The sequence below is a fragment of the Bos indicus x Bos taurus genome, chromosome 7, assembly GCF_003369695.1.
Source record: "Bos indicus x Bos taurus breed Angus x Brahman F1 hybrid chromosome 7, Bos_hybrid_MaternalHap_v2.0, whole genome shotgun sequence".
In the NCBI taxonomy this organism is placed as follows: domain Eukaryota; kingdom Metazoa; phylum Chordata; class Mammalia; order Artiodactyla; family Bovidae; genus Bos; species Bos indicus x Bos taurus.
The window spans coordinates 95,655,948-95,676,011 of NC_040082.1; the positions used below are offsets into that span (position 1 = coordinate 95,655,948).

Genomic DNA, 20,064 nt, shown 5'->3' on the forward strand with positions numbered 1-20,064 from the left:
TGGCTCTGGGATATGTTTGTCTGTGAGTGGGGGTCTGTTTCTTGGATAGTGTCTTAAAGGCTCTAATAAGGCCTGCAATCAAGAATTAATTTCAGTCTTAATGTTCTGCCTAAGCATTTCCAATGCATGTTGGTTCCAGAACCCTTCCAATAATGCGACATTCTTCTAGTCTGCTGTGGAATTAAAAGTCTATGGCACATATTTGGTTACCTGATCAGCCTGGATAGGCTCTAGGCCAAACCCATTTCCTTCAGCTTGGCCCTCAATGGAGGGACAGCAGCTGTCTCAACTCCATGGTGATGAATCCTCTGCCTTCTCCCCCTGGGGAGCTGATGGCTAGGGTCGCTGCTTCTGGAGAACACCTTTGACCTCTGGGGCCAAGAGGGCTAGGAGCCCCCTTTCTGCCCTCCCCAAAGTTCCCATCTTCTGGTGACTATATCTCTCTGGATGGGTCCCCCGTCCAGCCCATGACACTGCATTCATGGATAGATGCCCAAATAGGTAACCTGGCCCTTCCGGCTTCTGCCTATCCCCAGGGAGGCAAGAGCAGGAGGACTGAACAGGCACAGCCCTGCTGTGTTCACCTGCCCCACTTCCTGGCTTCCAGGGGCCTGCTGATGGTGGTGCTGGTGGCGGCAGCAGGATGCCTGATGCTGACCCATCTGGGAAGAAAATGAAGGCCGAGGAGGTGGGCAGCGAGCCAGTGGACAGGCCTCGGGAGAGCCCCTGGTCCTACTTCTGTGACTTCCAGGACATCACCCACATGGTGCTGAAGGAACGCCACGTCAGCATCCATTGTCAGGACAACAAGTGCCTGGTGGGGCCTGGGGCTGCGGACTGGGCTGAGGGGGGAGATGCCTGTGGCCTGTGATGCCTGCCTGATGATCCCCCGGCCCGCAGGAGCTGACCCTGCCTTCCCGGGCCGCGGCCCTGTCCTTGGTGTCGCTGGTGGATGGCTACTTCCGCCTGACCGCCGACTCAAACCACTACCTGTGCCACGAGGTGGCTCCTCCACGGCTGGTGATGAGTATCCAGGATGGCATCCACGGCCCCCTGCTGTGAGTGCCTGGGCCGGGGGGAGTGGGGACAGGGCAGGAGGGGCAGCTGCCGGCTGGACAGTGAGCTCTAGGGACTGTGGAGTTTAAACGAAGTGTGTGCATGTTGACGTCTTAGTGTGTGCCTGTGCGTCTTGGGGTGGGAAGGCCTGTGTGTCCACCCACCTGTATGAGTGCACATTGGTGTGCAGACATTCAAGTCTCAGTGAGTACGTATCAGTGTGTGTGTCCTGAGTCTACATGCATGTGTGTGGGTGCATGTGTGTGCGAGCATTTGTGTTTAGTGTGTACACGTGTGTCTATATGGGCCTGCGTGTACTGTGCAAGGATTCACTCATACCGCATTGTACATGCGTTCACATCAGTGAATGCTCACATGGGTGCATGTGTGACCCATGCATGTGTGCAGGCAGAAGTTATGCAGGGAGAGAGGGCACCTGTAATGGCGTGGGTGCTGTGCCATTCTGAGAGTGCCTGGCTTTGGGACTGGGTCCCCATGTGTGTCTGGATGTTTAACAGCTGTGTCACTGCTCTGGTGACTGCATTTGATTTTGTTTTGTTTCTCTTGTTGTGTTTTTTGACATTGCGTTGAGGTTGTGGGAACTCAATCCTCCCGACCAAGGGATGAACCTTGAACCCATGCCCCCTGCAATGGAAGCACAGAGTTTAACTGCTGGACCACCAGGGAAGTCCCCCAACTGCATTTTAAATTGTCAGCGCATATTTTCACACCTGACTGGTGACTTTTGCGCGGCTGTGCGTTTCTCAGATGGTGGTGGCCATTGAGATATACATGTGGGCGTTTCCACCCCGGAGTTGTAATGTGACTCACCCCTGGTTACTGCGAGGCACTGCGTATGCCTGCCTGGACGTGTGTGGCTGAGAAGGTTGAGTGTCAGGGCTTATAAGGTCACTGATGAGTGTGTGTGGCCATCCCATTTGCTGCCAGGTTGGGGTTTGTGACTGTCAGCTCCTCTGGCCTTGGGTATCCCTTGTCCTACCTGTGACACTGGGACTAGCTGCCAATGTGGGTTGGGGGTGCATTGTAAGAGGTCTCACCCCTCCCAGCCTAGTCTGTACGCTAGAGGAGGGTGAGGGCTCCTCACCTCTCAAGGGGCTGTGGCCTCATGGAAGTCTGTGGGCCATGTCAGCATCATCTTAGTCCATTCAAATAGAATACCAATGGCTGAGTGGCTTAGAAACCACAGACACTCCTCAAGTTCTGAAGTCCAAGTGCAAGGTGTTAACAGATCTGATGTCTGTGAGAGCCCCACTTCCTGTTTCATAACCACAAGTTCAGTCTTCTGGCTGTATCCTCATATGGTGGAAGGGGTGAGTGAGATCTCTGGGGTGTGTTTTTTGTAAGTCACTAATCCCAGGTCCGTCTAGTCAAGGCTATGGTTTTCCCTGTGGTCATGTATGGATGTGAGAGTTGGACTGTGAAAAAAGCTGAGCGCCAAAGAATTGATGCTTTTGAATTGTGGTGTTGGAGAAGACTCTTGAGAGTCCCTTGGACCGCGAGGAGATCCAACCAGTCCATCCTAAAGGAGATCAGCCCTAGGATTTCTTTGGAAGGACTGATGCTGAAGCTGAAAATCCAGTACTTTGGCCACCTCATGCGAAGAGTTGACTCATTGGAAAAGACTCTGATGCTGGGAGGGATTGGGGGCAGGAGGAGAAGGGGACGACAGAGGATGAGATGGCTGGATGGCATCACTGACTTGATGGACGTGAGTCTGAGTGAACTCCGGAAGATGGTGATAGACAGGGAGGCCTGGCGTGCTGCCATTCATGGGGTCGCAAAGAGTCGGACACAACTGAGCGACTGAACTGAACTGAACTGAATCCCATTCATGAGGGCTCTACCCTCATGATTCATCACCTCCCCCCAGGCCCACCTCCTAACGCCATCACCTTGGGGGTTAGAGCTTCAACATAGGAACTGACTGTATTCTTTTTTAAACTTCTATTTATTTAGTTAGTTTTGGCTGTGCTGGGTCTTCGTTGCTTTACTCAGGCTCTTCTCTAGTTGCAGCGAGCAGGGGTTGCTCTCTAGCTGTGGCGTGTGGGCTTCTTATGGCCGGGGCTTCTCTTGTTCTGGAGCACAGGCACTAGGGCTAGCGGGGTTCAGTGGTTAGGGCTTGTGGGCTTAACTGCTCCACAGCATGTGGAATTCTCCCAGAGCAGGGATCAAACCTGTGTCCCCTGCGTTGGCAGGTGGATCCTTATCCGCTGAGCTGCCAGGGAAGTCCAACTTTAGGGGAGGCAAACATCCAGTCTGTGTAGCTGCGGGGGCCCATGGGGCTATGTCACCTCATGGTTCCTGTTTGTGTTTATGACCGTGCTCACCTCTGGGTCTGGAATGCTGGCCCCTGGGCTGTAATGTTACACTGGGGGAGCAGCTATGTCTGTGATCTTTGACCTTTGTGTGTGTACCAGATTGTACTGTGTGTCACCCTGGGCATGGCAACACAAATAGGAAGTAGGAAGTCAGGAAACACCTGGAGTAACAGGCAAATTTGCCCTTGGAATACGGAATGAAGCAGGGCAAAGGCTAATAGAGTTTTGCCAAGAGAACGCACTGGTCATAGCAAACACCGTCTTCCAACAACACAAGAGAAGACTCTACACATGGACATCACCAGATGGTCAATACCGAAATCAGATTGATTATATTCTTTGTAGCCGACGATGGAGAAACTCTATACAGTCAGCAAAAACAAGGCCGGGAGCTGACTGTGGCTCAGATCATGAACTCCTTATTGCCAAATTCAGACTTAAGTTGAAGAAAGTAGGGAAAACCACTAGGCCATTCAGGTATGACCTAAATCAAATCCCTTATGATTATACAGTGGAAGTGAGAAATAGATTCAAGGGATTAGATCTGATAGACAGAGTGCCTGCAGAACTATGAACGGAGGTTCATGACATTGTACAGGAGATAGGAATCAAGATCATCCCCAGGAAAAAGAAATGCAAAAAAGCAAAATGGCTGTTTGAAGAGGCCTTACAAATAGCTGTGAAAAGAAGAGAAGTGAAAAGCAAAGGAGAAAGGAAAGATATACCCATTTGAATGGAGAGTTCCAAAGAATAGCAAGGAGAGATAAGAAAGCCTTCCTCGGTGATCAATGCAAAGAAATAGAGCAAAACAATAGAATTGGAAAGACGAGAGTTCTCTTCAAGAAAATTAGAGATACCAAGGAAACACTTCATGCAAAAATGGGCTCAGTAAAGGACAGAAATGGAATGGACCTAACAGAAGCAGAAGATATTAAGAAGAGGTGGCAAAAATACATAGAAGAACTATACAAAAAAGATCTTCATGACCCAGATAATCATGATAGTATGATCACTCACCTAGAGCCAGACATCCTGGAATGCGAAGTCAGGTGGGCCTAGGAACCATCACTAAGAACAAAGGAGGTGATGGAATTCCAGTTGAGCTATTTCAAATCCTAAAAGATGATGCTATGAAAGTGCTGGCTGCACTCAATATGCCAGCAAATTTGGAAAACTCAGCAGTGGCCACGGGACTGGAAAAGGTCAGTTTTCATTCCAATTGCAAAGAAAGGCAATGCCAAAGAATGCTCAAACTGCCACACAATTGTACTGATCTCACACACTAGTAAAGTAATGCTCAAAATTCTCCAAATGAGGCTTCAACAGTATGTGAACCATGAACTTCCAGATGTTCAAGCTGGATTTAGAAAAGGCAAAGGAATCAGAGATCAAATTGCCAACATCCGTTGGATCATTGAAAAAGCAAGAGAGTTCCAGAAAAACATCTATTTCTGCTTTATTGACTATGCCAAAGCCTTTGACTGTGAATCACCACAAATTGCGGACAATTTTTAAAGAGATGGGAATACCAGACCACCTGACCTGCCTCTTGAGAAATCTGTATGCAGGTCAGGAAGCAACAGTTCGAACTGAACATGGAACAACAGACTGGTTCCAAATAGGGAAAGGAGTACGTCAAGGCTGTATATTGTCACCCTGCTTGTTTAACTTATATGCAAAGTACATCATGAGAAACGCTGGGCTGGAGGAAGCACAAGCTGGAATCAAGATTGCTGGGAGAAATATCAATAACCTCAGTTATGCAGATGACACCACCCTTATGGCAGAAAGCAAAGAAGAACTAAAGAACCTCTTGATGAAAGTGAAAGAGGAGAGTGAAAAAGTTGGCTTAAAGCTCAACATTCAGAAAACTAAGATCATGGCATCTGGTCCCATCACTTCATGGGAAATAGATGGGGAAACAGTGGAAACAGTGATAGACTTTATTTTTTGTGCTCCAAAATCACTGCAGATGGTGACTTCAGCCATGAAATTAAAAGACACTTACTGCTTGGAAGAAAAGTTATGACCAACCTAGACAACATATTAAAAAGCAGAGACATTACTTTGCCAACAAAGGTCCATCTGGTCAAAACTATGGTTTTTCCAGTGGTCATGTATGGATGTGAGAGTTGGACCATAAAGAAAGCTGAGTGCTGAAGAACTGACGCTTTTGAACTGTGGTGTTGGAGAAGACTCTTGAGAGTCCCTTGGACTGCAAGGAGAGCCAACCTGATTTCCTGAAGGAAATCAGTCCTGAATATTCATTGGAATATTTCTGAATATTTGTTGGACTGATGCTGAAGCTGAAACTTCAATACTTTGGCCACCTGTTGCGAAGAACTGACTCATTTGAAAAGGCCCTGATGCTGGGAAAGATTGCAGGCAGAAGGAGAAGGAGACGACAGAGGATGAGATGGTTGGATGGCATCACCGACTCAATGGACGTGAGTTTGGGTAAATTCTGGGAGTTGGTGATGGACAGGGAAGCCTGGTGTGCTGCAGTCCATGGGGTTGCAAAGAGTCGAACACGACCGAGCGACTGAACTGAATTGAACCGAACTGGGAGTGGTGGGGTCTGTGGCTGGGCGTGTGTTCAGCTGCCATCTGACAGCTGTTTCCTCTGTGCTTGTGTGTGTCGCCTTGTTTGCCACGGTACCTGACAGTTATCATGCATGAGTGTGTGTCTGCTCTGTGTCTTTTTGAGTTTTCATGCGTGGGACGGTGTGACATCTCATGTGTGTGTTCAGACACAGTGTCTGACATTTCTCCCAGCTGGGAGTGTGCCCTGCTGGGCAGGTTTTATGTGTCTTTGTTGCCAGGCGTGGGTCCTGCAGTGCCCCCAGGTGCCCTAATGGTCCCCCACTCCTACCCACCACCCACCTAGGGAGCCATTTGTGCTGGCCAAGCTGAAGCCCGAGGCTGGCCTCTACCTTATCCACTGGAGCACCAGCCACCTCCACCGCCTCATCCTCACAGTGGCCCAGCGCGACCAGGTGGGCGTGGGGCGGGGGGTCCTGGGCCGGGGCTGGGCTCGCTCCCTGCCTGGACCCCTGCTCACCGCCGCCACCCCTGCTGCCGCCAGCTGCAGGCTCCAGGCACTAAGGGCTTGCGCCTGCGGAAGTTCCCTATCGAGCTCCAGGCCGGGACAGTCATGCTGGAGGGCTGGGGCCGGTCTTTCCCCAGCGTGCGGGACCTGAGGGCTGCCCTGCAGGACTGCTCGCTGCGGGCCGGCAACGACTGCTTTTCCCTGCGTCGCTGCTGCCTGCCCCGGCCCGGAGGTACAGAGATGGGGGCGCCTCGAGGGAATTTGGGTGGGGGGAGGCCTCTCCCATCCATGACAGCCCTCAGGGACCACTCCCACCCCCAGAGATCTCCAACCTCATCGTCACACGGGGGCCTCAGGCCAGCACCAGACCGCTCAACCTCAGTCATCTCAGCTTCTACCGAGTCCGCCAGGAAGACATCACCCAGGTGCGTGGCAGGGGTGGGGGTGGGGGGGGTTTGGGGGGCCTGGATGGGGGGGATGAGACTGGGATAGGGGATGGGGGGTGGGATGGAGGGAGGGGGAAGGAACGCTGCAGGTATGGGGCACCAGAGAGGCAGCCTTACGCCATTGTCATGGAGAGCTTCCCCTCCACGTTCCCCCAGCTGTCCCACTTGGGCCAGGGCACAAGGACCAACGTGTATGAGGGCCTCTTGCGAGTGGGGGGCGGAGGCCCCGAGGAGGACAAGGCAGATGGCGAGGAACCCCCCACGCCCGCTGGGGACCGTGGGCAGGAGCTGCGTGTGGTGCTCAAGGTGCTAGACCCCAGTCACCACGACATCGCCCTGGTGAGTGAGCGCAGCCCGGGGGCCGGGGCAGGATGGAGGGGCTGCGGCCTCCTGACCCACCGTGTCCCCTCAGGCCTTCTACGAGACAGCCAGCCTCATGAGCCAGGTCTCCCACGTGCACCTGGCCTTCGTGCACGGCGTCTTCGTGCACGGCTCCGAGAGTGAGTAGCCCTGTCCCCTGCCCCCGACACACAGACCGCCGACGTCCCCTCCCCGTTGACATCCTGGCCCCACTTAGACTCTTGACCTTCATCCCCATCCACTGACCCCTTGACTATACTCCGGGCCCTGACCGCACCCCAATCTGTGCCTGTTCAACTCTCACCTACACCCTGAACCCTGTCTACACGTTAACCCTTACCTGCACCGTGATCCTTGGCTACACCCCAACCCTCCACCTCCACTCTGACTGCAGACTGCATCCCAAACTCCCTTTACCACCAGACACCTCTACAGCCCCACCCTTGTGTACCTTCTGACCCCTTCTATGCCGTGGCACCATGCAGACCCCAGCCTTGCTGGCCCCGCTGTCTTCCCAGAGCTCAGCCCCTGTTCCTCCACCCCACCTCCTCTGCATGTACTTCATTGTATAGGGCGGCCACGGGCAGCCCCCAGACCCAAAGCTCCATCTCTCCTGCTTTCTCCCCAATACTGGCCCGCGTGCTGACCCCACACCCCTCCCAGTGCACAGGGGGATCCAAGTGTCACTCGGGCTCCAACCTCCAGCTCCTCTCCCTCCAATCATCTACCCCTCCCCCTGGCTCCCCAGTCCCCTCCTGACCTCCATCACTTACTCTCAGCCTCCTCTCTGCCTCAGCCCTACCCTGGACCCCAATGCTGCCTTGCACCTTGGCCTCACCCTGCCCCCACCTCAGCCTGCACTCCAGCCCATGTTTCTCTTCTCCCTAAAGTCACTCCCAAGTCTCCCCTGGCGCCCTGCCCCAGGGGAGCCTCAGCCCGTGGGTCCTGCCCCCGGCACTCTGGAGGGTGTGTGGGTGTGCAGCATCTAAAGTGACCAGGCCTTTGCAGACATCATGGTGACCGAGTACGTGGAGCACGGGCCCCTGGACGTATGGCTGCGGCGGGAGAGGGGCCGCGTGCCCCTGGCCTGGAAGTTGGCAGTGGCCCAGCAGCTGGCCAGCGCCCTCAGTTACCTGGTGCGTGGCCTGCAGGCTGGGCCTGGGTGGGTGGTGAGGGCCAGGGCAGCCCCCGCATTCAGGGGAGCATGCTTGCTAAGTCACTTCAGTTGTGTCCGACTCTTTGCAACTCTGTGTGGACTGTAGCCTGCCAGGCTCCTCCGTCCATGAGATTTTCTAGGCAAGAATACTGGAGTGGGTTGCCATGCCCTCCTCCAGGGTATCTTCCCAACCCAGGGATCGAACCCACATCCCTAATGTCTCTTGTATTGAAAGGTGGGTTCTTTACCACCAGTGCCACCTGGGAAGCCCCCGATTGGGTATGGAGGCGTCAACACATCCCTGTACCCACTAGATCTTTCCATGAACCTCCACTGCTCACCCACCTCTGTGGCTCCCATGTCTCCCCTGACTCCCCAGCTTGATATCCAAGACCCTAAGGGAGTTGCTTCTGTTTGCTCTTTCTTGCCATTCATCTTCAGCCCCCTTTGGTCCAGTCACCCATTTCCAGAACACCCTCTGTGTGCCAGCCTCTGTCCTAGGCCCTGGGGACCTAGGAGAGAAGAAAATAGGCAGAAGTCTCCGTTCTTGGGGGAAGCTGGCATTTTACTTGGGAGGGATAAACAAGAAACATTGGGTTGGTCAAAAAGTCTGTTCTGGCTTTTCCATAGCATCTTACAGAAAAAACTGAATGGACTTTTTGCCCAGCCCAATAATAAGTATATTACATGATGTGTCAGAAAGTAGCAAGAACTGTGGGAAAAAAAGCAGAGGTGGAGATGAGGATTTGCTGCAGTTTGGGGAAGAGGTGAAGCCTTAAATAGGTGGGTCGGGGAAGGTCTCATTAAGGGCACCTGGAGGGGATGTGGGGCAGGGGTGGGGGTATGAGGACATCTAGGGGCGGTGCATTCCAGCAGGGGGAGCAGACAATGCAAAGGGCCTGGGGCAGGAGTGTGCCTGACACAGGCTGAGGACAACATGAGGTCCTCTGGCCTTTTGTCCCCGAGAGCCTTGGCCTCCAGTGCTGGGAAAACAAGAAGGACTCACTGGGGATCTTGGACTGCCTTGTCACTGTGACAATGTGCTGCCATATCCATAATAACCACAACTGTCTTTTTTACCTGGGCCATGTGGGATGGGTAAGGGTAGGATCTACAGCCCCCAGTGACCATGCCCCCTTTCCACCCCACTCCAGGAAGACAAAAGCCTGGTTCATGGCAACGTGTGTGGCCGGAACATCCTGCTGGCACGGCTGGGGCTGGCGGAGGGCACCAGCCCCTTCATCAAGCTGAGTGACCCCGGCGTGGGCCTGAGTGCCCTCTCCAGGGAGGGTGAGGACCCAGGAGGTGCTGGACACAGGGATGGGCTGCCCCACTCCTTTACCTTGCTGACTTCTGACCCCGGCCCCCAGAGCGGGTGGAGCGGATCCCCTGGACAGCCCCCGAGTGCCTGTCTGGTGGAGCCAACAGCCTGAGCACCGCAGCCGACAAGTGGGGCTTTGGTGCCACCCTCCTGGAGATCTGCTTCGATGGCGAGGCCCCCCTGCAGGGCCGTAGTCCCTCTGAGGTATGGCCGGAGCACCCCTGGGCCCTTCCCACAAAGAGGGCTGGCACCCCCCAAGGAATCCAGAGGGCATGTTTCAGGGTTCAGAGATGCCTCCCCTCTGGCTGTGCAGCCTCATCTTGCTGGAGCTCCATCAGTTTCATCTGTCAGTTGCAGTGAACTGCAGTCCTGACCTCATAACGTGTGTGTTCCGTCACTTCAGTCGTGTGTGACTCTGTGCAGCCCTACAGATTGTAGCACACTAGGCTCTTCCCTCCATGGGATTTTCCAGGGGAAAATGCCCTCCTCCAGGGGAATCTTCCTGATCCAGGGATCGAACCCACATCTCTTACATCTCCTGCATTGGCAGGCTGAGTCTTTACCACTAGCGCCACCTGGGAAGCTGCATAAGGTCATGGTCACAGCAGATAGTCACATACTTTATTTATTTTTATAAAGTGATAGTTTTTAATGTATTTATTTATTCTTATTGCTTTTTAATTTTTGGGTGCTCTCGGTCTTCGCTGCAATGTGCCAGCTCTCTGGTTGTGGCCCTTGAGCTCTAGAGTACACAGGCTCAGTAAGTGTAGCACACAGGCTTCTCTGGTTGTGGCACACAGACTTAGTTGCCCAGTGGCGTGTGGCATCTTTAGTTCCCCACCCAAGGATTGAACCCGCATACCCTGCACTGGAAGGCGGATTCTTAACCACTGGACCACCAGGGACGTCCCAGGTCACATGCTTTAGTTTTAAGCAGTGTCCAGGCCATCAAACAGGCTGTCGAGAGGAGGGGTTCCCAGAGGATGCCCCTGACCCAGCTGAGGGTTGGGACAAGACTTCCAGAAGAGGTTTTAATTCCAGTGCAGAAGTACCACAATGTCCCAGGCTGGGAAGGGCAGCCTAGGTGGCAGACACAGCCTGTGCAAAGGCTGGGAGGCTTTAGTGCATTCAAGGAGCTGAAGACCGTAGGAACTTCCTGGGAGTTGGTGGGTGGGGCCAGCAGGACCTGGCCAATTAGAGGCTCTCAGTCCCAGGCAGAGGATGCTGTTTATAGACACCAAGGTGGGCGAGGCCTGGCTGCCTCCTTTCCATCCTCAGAGGCAGGTGGAAATCCAAGCAGAAAAGGCCAGGGTTGAGATGCTCCAGTATAGCACAGTCGGCTGGACTTGGGTTCCAGTCCAGACTCTGCAGTGATGGCCAGCTCTGCATCCCTTTGCAGAGGCTCAGTGGCCTCATCTGTAAAATGGGAATGACAGGAACAAGGAGCCAACTGGTCTACCCTGTCCCTCTGAGGACTTGACTCTGCCTCCTGCGAGACCAGGACTGAGGGTGTACACTGACTTCTAGTCTCCTCCCCACCAGAAAGAGCGCTTCTACCAGAAGCAGCACAAACTGCCTGAGCCCTCGTGCCCAGAGCTGGCCACACTCACCAGCCAGTGCCTGACCTACGAGCCAGCCCAGCGGCCATCCTTCCGCACCATCCTGCGTGACTTCACTCAGCTACAGCCCCAGAGTGAGCACCTCGCCAGGGCGGGGATCCTGGAGGAGGGAGGACGGGCTGGGATCCCTGCTGACACAGGCATGGTGTCCCCAAGTCTTGGTACAGTGGCTTAGAGTGTGTGTGGGTTTCTAATTCACTTAAGCAGAGGGGAGGGAATATCCAAGCTCTCCGTTTAAAAAAAAAAAGATTTTTTTTTTTTTTTAAATTTTTTGACTGTGGTGGGTTTTTGATGCTGCATGTATGGGCTTTCTCTAGTTGTGGTTAAAGCTATTCTCCATCTAGCTATTCTCCAGATGTGGTGCTTGGGCTTCTCATTGCGGTGGCTTCTCTTGCTGCAGAACCCTGATTCTAGGTGCGTGGGCTTCGGTAGCTGCAGCGTGTGGGCTCTGTAGTTGTGGCACATGGGGCTTAACTGCCCCGCAGCACACGAGATCTTCCTGGACCAGAGATCAAGCCAGTGTCCCTTACATTGCAAGGCAGATTCTTAACCTCTGGACCACCAGGAAAGCCCCTCCCCGTCCCGCCCCCCCCTCAGTGTTTTGCTTGAGGAGAGCCACAACTTCTTCGGATGAATTAGACCCTGGAAAATGTTTTGGTTGTTAACGGAAAGTTTGTGCCCTTAACCCAATCTCAAAATATCCCAGGTGTCAGTTTTGGTCCAGTCAACTATGCATTTTAGACAAATGGAATTTTTCAGCCCTTGTAAAACCGGTTTCCTTGTCTGGAGGATCAGAGCTGGGAGGGTAGCAGTCGTCGGCTTTCTGTGCCCTCAAGTATGGGCTCTTTGGGGGAGAGAGCGGTCGTCTGGACTCACCCACTGTGGCTCTCCCAGATCTCGCTGATGTCTTGTCTGTGAGCCCGGATTCACTGGCTTCAGATCCCACGGTTTTCCACAAGCGATACTTGAAAAAGATCCGGGATCTGGGTGAGGTGAGGGCGGGGCCTTGAGGACTGGGGGCGGGGCCTGGGTGCCCAGGGTGGGGCCTGGAAGACCGAGGGCAGGGCCTAGGCTGTAAGAAAACTCTGGCCTTAGAGACCCTCAGCTTCAAGGGAGGCCCTGGGGAATTGAAAGGGAGGCCTCGGCTCCCAGGGGCCCCCATCAACAAGGAGCAGGCGGGGCCTAGGATTTTCCAAATAGACCTGCCTGGAAAGTGGGCTTGGGGAGCTGGGGTGGGGCTGACCCTCTTGCACACTCCGGCCAGGGTCACTTCGGAAAGGTCAGCCTGTATTGCTACGACCCCACCAACGACGGCACTGGTGAGATGGTAGCCGTGAAGGCCCTCAAGGCAGGCTGCGGTCCCCAGCTCCGGACGGGCTGGAGGCGAGAAATCGACATCCTACGCAAGCTCTACCACAAGCACATCGTCAAGTACAAGGGCTGCTGCGAGGACCAAGGTGGGCGGGGCCCACAAATGTAACGAGGCGGGACTAGCGCTTGGGTGGGGCTTTGTGGGCGGGGCCAACATGACCTGGTCATGACCTCCGCCTCTCAGTCCTAGGCAGAGGATGCAGTTTGTGGACACCAAGGTGGGTGAGGCCGGGCTGCCTTCTTTCTATTCTGAGATACTTTTCTGAGATCAGGATGGGTGGAAGTCATGTCAGCTCCCTTGCCAGGGGACGGGTCGAGATTTGATCGTCCCCCCTGAGGACAGGTCCTAGAGTGGACGGGTCTTGGCTCTCCCTCCCCACCTTGGGATTAGGGGGTGCAGGGTGGACAGCCCGCGGTCCTAGCCTCCACCACCCTTATGGGCTGCCCCTCTCTGGTGTTAGGTGAGAAGTCGATACAGCTGGTCATGGAATACATGCCCCTGGGCAGCCTCCGAGACTACTTGCCCCGGCACAATGTCGGGCTGGTCCAGCTGCTGCTCTTCTCCCTGCAGATCTGCGAGGTGGGCCGGCCCGCCCCTACTCCCAGAACCTGCCCCCTCTTTGACCTGGCCTGAGCTTCCGATCCCCTCTGCTGGCCTCGACGCGTAATCCCTGGGCAGGCTCTCCTCCATCTTTGTCCATCCAGCCGATCATCCATCATCGGGCCACACCCGCGCTGGCCCGGATCCCCAACCCACGTAATTCCCACAGCTGACGTGGTCCCGCCCAGCGCCTGGCTCCTCCTAATTTTCTCGCCCCCAGCCTGGGAGTGCCCCCTTGCGGCCCCTCCTCTGCTGTCCGGCTCTGCTCCTGCCCGGTCTGCAGTCCTGCCCGCTTCTCACATCCTGCCTGCTTCTCATGCCTGGTCCGCGCCATCCTCGTCACGCCTCCTCAGGCCGAGCCCTGCCCCCACTGATCCAGACTCATCCCGCCCCCAGGGTATGGCCTACCTGCACTCACAGCACTACGTGCATCGAGACCTGGCTGCGCGCAACGTGCTGCTGGACAACAACAGGCTAGTCAAGATCGGGGACTTCGGCCTCACCAAGGCCGTGCCCGAAGGCCACGAGTATTACTGCGTGCGCGAGGATGGGGACAGTCCTGTGTTCTGGTAACCAGGCGGGACCCAGCGGAAGGGGTGGGTGGGAGGTGCCACGGCTACCCAGAGCAGACAGGGTGGAGTAGATGCATGCTGGGGCCCCAGACAACAGGGCCTGGGTTCAGTGACCCTGCCCCTCCACTCTTTAGGGCCACAGGGCTCCTAAGCCTCAGATAAGGACTCCAGTCTGGCCCGGCCCACGGCTTGAGTGCCCTTTCTCCCCAGGTATGCCCCGGAGTGCCTGAAGGAGTGTAAGTTCTACTATGCATCAGACGTCTGGTCCTTTGGGGTCCTCATGTATGAGCTGCTGACCTACTGTGACTCCAGCCAGAGCCCTCCCTCGGTGAGAGCCAGGCCCCACACCAATACCATGGATTTGCCTCACAGTCCTATTCTGTAAAGTTGGCCACTTACATTGCAGAGGGCTTTGACTGTGACAGAAACTCACTGAAATAGGAACTGCTAATTCTGCCATTTGCAAACCCCAGGGGGACATTGGGAACATGGCTTGATCTAGATCGTCAGATGTCATTAGGAACCCAGTTGTCTCCATTTCTTGACTCTGCTGTTCTCTGTGGTAGCTTTTTTTTTTTTTCCGCCACACCATGCAGCATGAGGGATCTTAGTTCCCTGACAGGGATTGAACCTGTGCCCCATGCAGTGGGCTGTGGAGTCTTAACCACTGTTAGCATTTCTCAGGGCTTTCCAGGTAGCTCAGCTGGTAAAGAATCTGCCTGCAATGCAGGAGACTCCAGTTCGATTCCTGGAAATAGGCTACCTACTCGAGTATTCATGGGCTTTCCTGCTGGCTCAGACGATAAAGAATCTGCCTGCAATGCGGCAGACCTGGGTTTGATCCCTGGGTTGGGAAGATCCCCTGGAGGAGAGCTTGGCAACCCACTACAGTATTCTTACCTGGAGAATTCCATGGACAGAGGAGTCTGGCAGGCTACAGCCTATGGGGTCGCAAAGAGTCAGACACGACTGGGCCACTAAGCACAGTACAGCACAGCACTTCTCAAGTGGACCTTCCCTTTAAAAAAAAAAAAAAGCAAGCCCGCCCTCTGCTTTGGCCACGGTGGACCTAGCTGAGAGGAGGAGGATTTTTCTCTTTCCATCATGATTCAGGACTCTGACTGGTCCAGCTTGGTTCACGTGCCCTCAAGGAAGCCAATCACTGTGTAGTTCTGTGTCGAGAGGAGGAGCCTGTAGTATGCGAGGGCTTTATGCCCAAAGCCAATCAGAGTGCGTATATAGGAGAAGAGAAAATAAGATTCTCTACAGGCAAAAACAACTAGCTGGGAGGCTTAGTAATAACATCAAACACCTAATCCAGACTTACACTATGAATATCAGTTTAACTAGGGACTTCCCTGGTGGCCCAATGGTTAAAACTCCTTGCTTCCAATGTAGGGGGTGCAGGTTCAATCCCTGGTGGGGGAACTAAGATCCCAGATGCCACATGGTGTGGCCAAAAAAGAAAAAAAAAAAAAGTTTTATCCAACTTCACAATAACCCCAGGTGGTAGATTTTATTACCCATTTTACAGATGAGAGAACCAAGGCCCAGAGAGGTGAAGTCATAAGTCTAAAAGTTATACAGCTGGGAAATGGTTGTTGTTCAGTTGCCAAGACATGTCTGACTTCTTGCAACTCCATGAACTGAAGCATGCCAAGCTTCCCTGTCCCTCGCCATCTCCTGAAGTTTGCCCAAGTTCATGTCCATTGAATCGGTGATACCATCCAACCATCTCATCCTCTGTCGGCCCCTGAGGGTCCCTTAGAATCACTGCCATCCAGCTCCCGGCTCCTGACCTCTATTGAGGTAGCTCTATCTCTTAAAAAACAGCTGCTCTTGTTTCTTCTGTAGAAATTCATCGAGCTCATAGGCCTCACCCAAGGGCAGATGACTGTGCTGAGGCTCACAGAGCTGCTGGAACGAGGGGAGAGGCTGCCACAACCAGAGAAATGCCCCTCTGAGGTGAGATCCTCCCTTTCCTTTTCCCCACCATGGGACCAGGGAGACAGTGGAGTTCACAACCTGGTGAAGCCAGCCTCCCTGACTCCCTGTGCCTTACCGCTACCCTGAGACCCCACCCCAGGGAACTGACTTTCCTAGACTTACTCCGTTTGGACTGCTATAACAAACTTTTTCCTTTCCCCAGATCTATTGCCTCATGAAGGACTGCTGGAAGGCAGAGGCCTCATTCCGCCCGACCTTCCAGAACCTCGTACCCATCCTCAGATCATACCACGAGAAATACCAAGGCCAGGCCCCCTCGGTGTTCAGTGTCTGCTGAAGCCCACCAGCAGCTCTGTTTGAGGGGGTTGGAGCAGACAGTACCCACTGAGAGCAACTCCTGGTCCTTAACCTAAGAGGAGCTCAAGATGGGAGGCCAGCCTCACCGACTCCCTGTGCCTTACCACTATCGGGCGACCCCACCCCAGTGAACTGACTTTCCTAGACTTATTCCGTTTGGACTGCTATAACAAAATACTGCAGACAGAGTGGTTTATAAACAACAGAAATTTATTTCTCATGGTTCTGGAGGCTAGGAAGTCTAAGATCCAGGCACCAACATGGTTGAATTTTGGTAAAGGCTCTCTTCCTGGTTCATAGCCTGTGCCTTCTCACTGCATCCTCACAAGGTGGAAGGGGGCAAGGCATCTTCCTGTAGCCTCTTTTATAAGGGCACTAATTACATTCGTGAAGGCACCACCCTCATGACCTATGCACCTCCTAATACCATCACTTTGTGTGTGTGTGTGTGTGTGTAAGCACGCGCACACGCATGCATGTGTATGCTCAGTCATGTCCAACTCTCTGCAGTCCTATGGACTGTAGCCCACCAGGCTTTTCTGTTAATGGAATTTTCCAGGCAATACTGAGTGGGTTGCCATTTCCTACGCCAGGGTATCTTCCTGACCCAGGAATCGAGCCTGCATCTCCTGTGTCTCCTGCATTAGAGGCAGATTCTTTACCACTGAGCCACCTGGGAAGCCCCATTTTTGGAATTTAGAATTTCCACATAGGAATTTTAAAGGGACACAAATATTCAAATCATGGACCCTTCCAAAGTCATGAGCTTGACACAGACTCCTGAAGGACCCAGGACAAGGAGCTAACCAGGCCCTTGAATTTGATTCTTTTTTGGCCATGCCACTCAAAGTGGGACTTTAGTTCCCCAACCAGGGATCAAACCCATGCCTCCTGCAGTGGAAGTATGGAGTCTTAACCACTGGACCACCATGGAAGTCCCAAAGCTGATCTTTCTGCCCTCACCTAGCTCCTGCCCTTTTGGCCCACTATCTCCCCTAACAGGGTATAAACTGGTATTTCCTCTGCTAGAGGCATGGCCCCTGGGCCCTTTTTCAGCAAGGATCTGCTCCCCTGAGGACTGCACCTAAGGCCAGACACTCACAGCAGAAGAAGCGGGATTCAAATCTTCAGCCTTTGCTCACCTCCAAATAACCAGCCAGCAACTAGACCAGTGCCTAGAACACAGAAGACCCTCAAGATATATGTTAAATATATCAACGAAGGACTGGGGGGCCACATGCCATGTAGTTAAGATTGCCAGTTTCACCCTTTTCTCACTGTGACCTCAGGCACATGGCTTCCCCTCTTTGAGCCTGAGCTCTCAACTATGAACTCGGGATGTTCCTGCTTGCTGCCTCGTTATTGTTCAGTTACTGTTGTTCAGTTCAACTCTTTGCAACCCCATGGACTGCAGCACACCAGGCTTCCATGTCCTTTACCATATCCCGGAGTTTGCTCAAACTCATCTCCATTGAGTCAGTGATGCCATCCAACCATGTCATCCTCCGTCACCCCCTTCTCCTCTTGCCTTCAGTCTTTCCCAGCATCAGGGTCTTTTCCAGTGAGTCAGTTCTTCTCATCAGGTGGCCAAAGTATTGGAACTGAATTTCAGCATCAGTTCTTCCAATGAATATTCAGGGTTGATTTCCTTTAAGGAGCATGATGTCCATGTGAGAGCTGGACCATAAAGAAAGCTGAGTGCTGAAGAATTGATGCTTTTAAATTGTGCTAAAGAAGACTCTTAAGAGTCCCTTGGACAGTATGGAGATCATGCTGCCTTGTAGGACTAATGTAAAGAGCTAGTAAGGTCATCAAATGCTTAGCAGATATGCAAACAAGTGCTTAATAAACATTTGATATCATTATTAATCTGGTGTTTGCTCACATGTTTCTACTTAATGGGTGTTCTTGAGATGGGTCAGTTACATTGTGAAATGAAAGTCTGTCAGTCATGTCTGACTCTTTTCAACCCTATGGACTATACAGTCCATGGAATTCTCCAGGCCAGAATACTGGAGTGAGTAGCCTTTCCCTTCTCCAGGGGATCTTCCCAACCCAGGGATTGAACCCAGGTTTCCCACATTGCAGGTGGATTCTTTACCAGCTGAGCTACCAGGGAAGCTACATTGTGGAAGACAGTTAAATTTCTTTCCCCAAGGTCTTCTCAAGACCCTCTGCATTGCAGCTTTCCTGGCTGGACAACTTCATACGAATCTAGTGATATTTTCTTTATATAACAGTTTTGTCTCTTTTTTTTTTGGCCATACATGCAACTTGCAGGATCTTAGATCTCCGAGCAGGGCTCAAACCCAGGCCCACAGTGGTGAAAGCACAGAGTCCTAACCACTGGTCTGCCAGGGAATTTTGTATAATGGCTTTTAAAATTAAATAATCAGGGAATTCCTGGTGGTCCAATGGCTAATCCTCCACAATCCCAATGCAGGGGGGCCTAGGTTCAATTCCCTGGTCTGGAAACTAGATCCTACATGCCACACTAAGAGTCCACAGGCAGCAACTAGAGAGCTCATGTGCTGCAGTGAAGATCGAAGCTCCCATGAGCCAGCTACTAAGAACTGCTGCAGCCAAATAAACATTTTTAAAATAAATACTTAAAAAGGTTGATTAGGTTAATTTTTGGAGAAGGCAATGGCACCCCACTCCAGTACTCTTGCCTGGAAAATCCCATGGACGGAGGAGCCTGGTGGGCTGCAGTCCATGGGGTCACTAAGAGTCGGACATGACTGAGCAACTTCACTTTCACTTTTCACTTTCACGCATTGGAGAAGGAAATGGCAACCCACTCCACTGTTCTTGCCTGGAGAATCCCAGGGATGGGGGAGCCTGGTGGGCTGCCATCTATGGGGTCGCACAGAGTCGGACACAACTGAAGTGACTTAGCAGCAGCAGGTTAATTTTAAAATAATTAAATAAAATATTCAGTATAATTCTAAATCCTCCCCCCTCTTTTTTTTGGATGGGTAATTCAAGGCTGTGGTTTTTCCAGTGGTCATGTATGGATGTGAGAGTTGGACTGTGGAGAAGGCTGAGCACCAAAGAATTGATGCTTTTGAACTGTGGTGTTGGAGAAGACTCTTGAGAGTCCCTTGGACTGCAAGGAGATCCAACCAGTCCATTCTGAAGGAGATCAGCCCTGGGATTTCTTTGGAAGGATTGATGCTAAAGCTGAAACTCCAGTACTTTGGCCACCTCATGCGAAGAGTTGACTCATTGGAAAAGACTCTGATGCTGGGAAGGATTGGGGGCAGGAGGAGAAGGGGATGACAGAGGGTGAGATGGCTGGATGGCATCACTGACTCGATGGATGTGAGTCTGAGTGAACTCTGGGAGTTGGTGACAGACAGGGAGGCCTGGCGTGCTGCCATTCATGGGGTCGCAAAGAGTCGGACACAACTGAGTGACTGAACTGACTGAACTAATATTGACATAAGTACTGAAATGTTTCCCGCCTCTGTCCTTCGGCCACCATTGTCACCTCCCTGGGAGACAACTAATGTCATCTGGTTTCCTGTTCTGGCTTCCAGACACATTTTATCCATACATAAGGCAATCTGTACACATGTTTTCCCATCATTTACAAAAAGAATAATATGCACTGCTATCTAGAGCTCTAACCTATTCCCCACCCCCAGCCCCCACATAACAGGTCTCGGAGGCAAGCTTTCTATTTTGTGGTTGTGTTGTAACTCATCATTCAAAAGGCATCAGTGGGCTTTCCTGGTGGCTCAGTGATACAGAATCTGCCTGCTAGTGCAGGAGATGCGGGTTTGATCCCTGGTCCGGGAAGATCGCACATGCTATGAAACAACTACTGAGCCTGTGTTTTAGAGCCTGGGAATTGAAACTACTGAG

The 20,064-nt window shown here is 52.8% G+C and overlaps 1 protein-coding gene across 6 annotated transcripts in view; it reads left to right on the forward strand.

Moving 5' to 3' along the window:
* Window positions 1–18,063, forward strand: part of TYK2 (tyrosine kinase 2) — a 29,683-nt gene extending 11,620 nt beyond the window's left edge. For 4 of the 6 annotated variants that reach the window (XM_027547761.1, XM_027547762.1, XM_027547763.1 and 1 more), the window contains 18 exons: window positions 608–817; window positions 901–1,058; window positions 6,283–6,391; window positions 6,481–6,676; window positions 6,766–6,869; window positions 7,047–7,229; window positions 7,303–7,390; window positions 8,259–8,386; window positions 9,561–9,696; window positions 9,777–9,931; window positions 11,270–11,420; window positions 12,241–12,338; window positions 12,611–12,803; window positions 13,179–13,297; window positions 13,715–13,887; window positions 14,101–14,218; window positions 15,745–15,855; window positions 16,040–16,920. In XM_027547761.1, coding sequence (XP_027403562.1) covers window positions 608–817; window positions 901–1,058; window positions 6,283–6,391; window positions 6,481–6,676; window positions 6,766–6,869; window positions 7,047–7,229; window positions 7,303–7,390; window positions 8,259–8,386; window positions 9,561–9,696; window positions 9,777–9,931; window positions 11,270–11,420; window positions 12,241–12,338; window positions 12,611–12,803; window positions 13,179–13,297; window positions 13,715–13,887; window positions 14,101–14,218; window positions 15,745–15,855; window positions 16,040–16,174 — 2,565 coding nt within the window. In that variant the 3' untranslated portion in view covers window positions 16,175–16,920. Of the gene's footprint in view, window positions 1–607; window positions 818–900; window positions 1,059–6,282; window positions 6,392–6,480; window positions 6,677–6,765; window positions 6,870–7,046; window positions 7,230–7,302; window positions 7,391–8,258; window positions 8,387–9,560; window positions 9,697–9,776; window positions 9,932–11,269; window positions 11,421–12,240; window positions 12,339–12,610; window positions 12,804–13,178; window positions 13,298–13,714; window positions 13,888–14,100; window positions 14,219–15,744; window positions 15,856–16,039 lie in introns of all 6 variants that reach the window. The other 2 variants (XM_027547766.1, XM_027547765.1) reach the window with 1 other exon arrangement.
* Window positions 18,064–20,064: the final 2,001 nt, after the last annotated feature.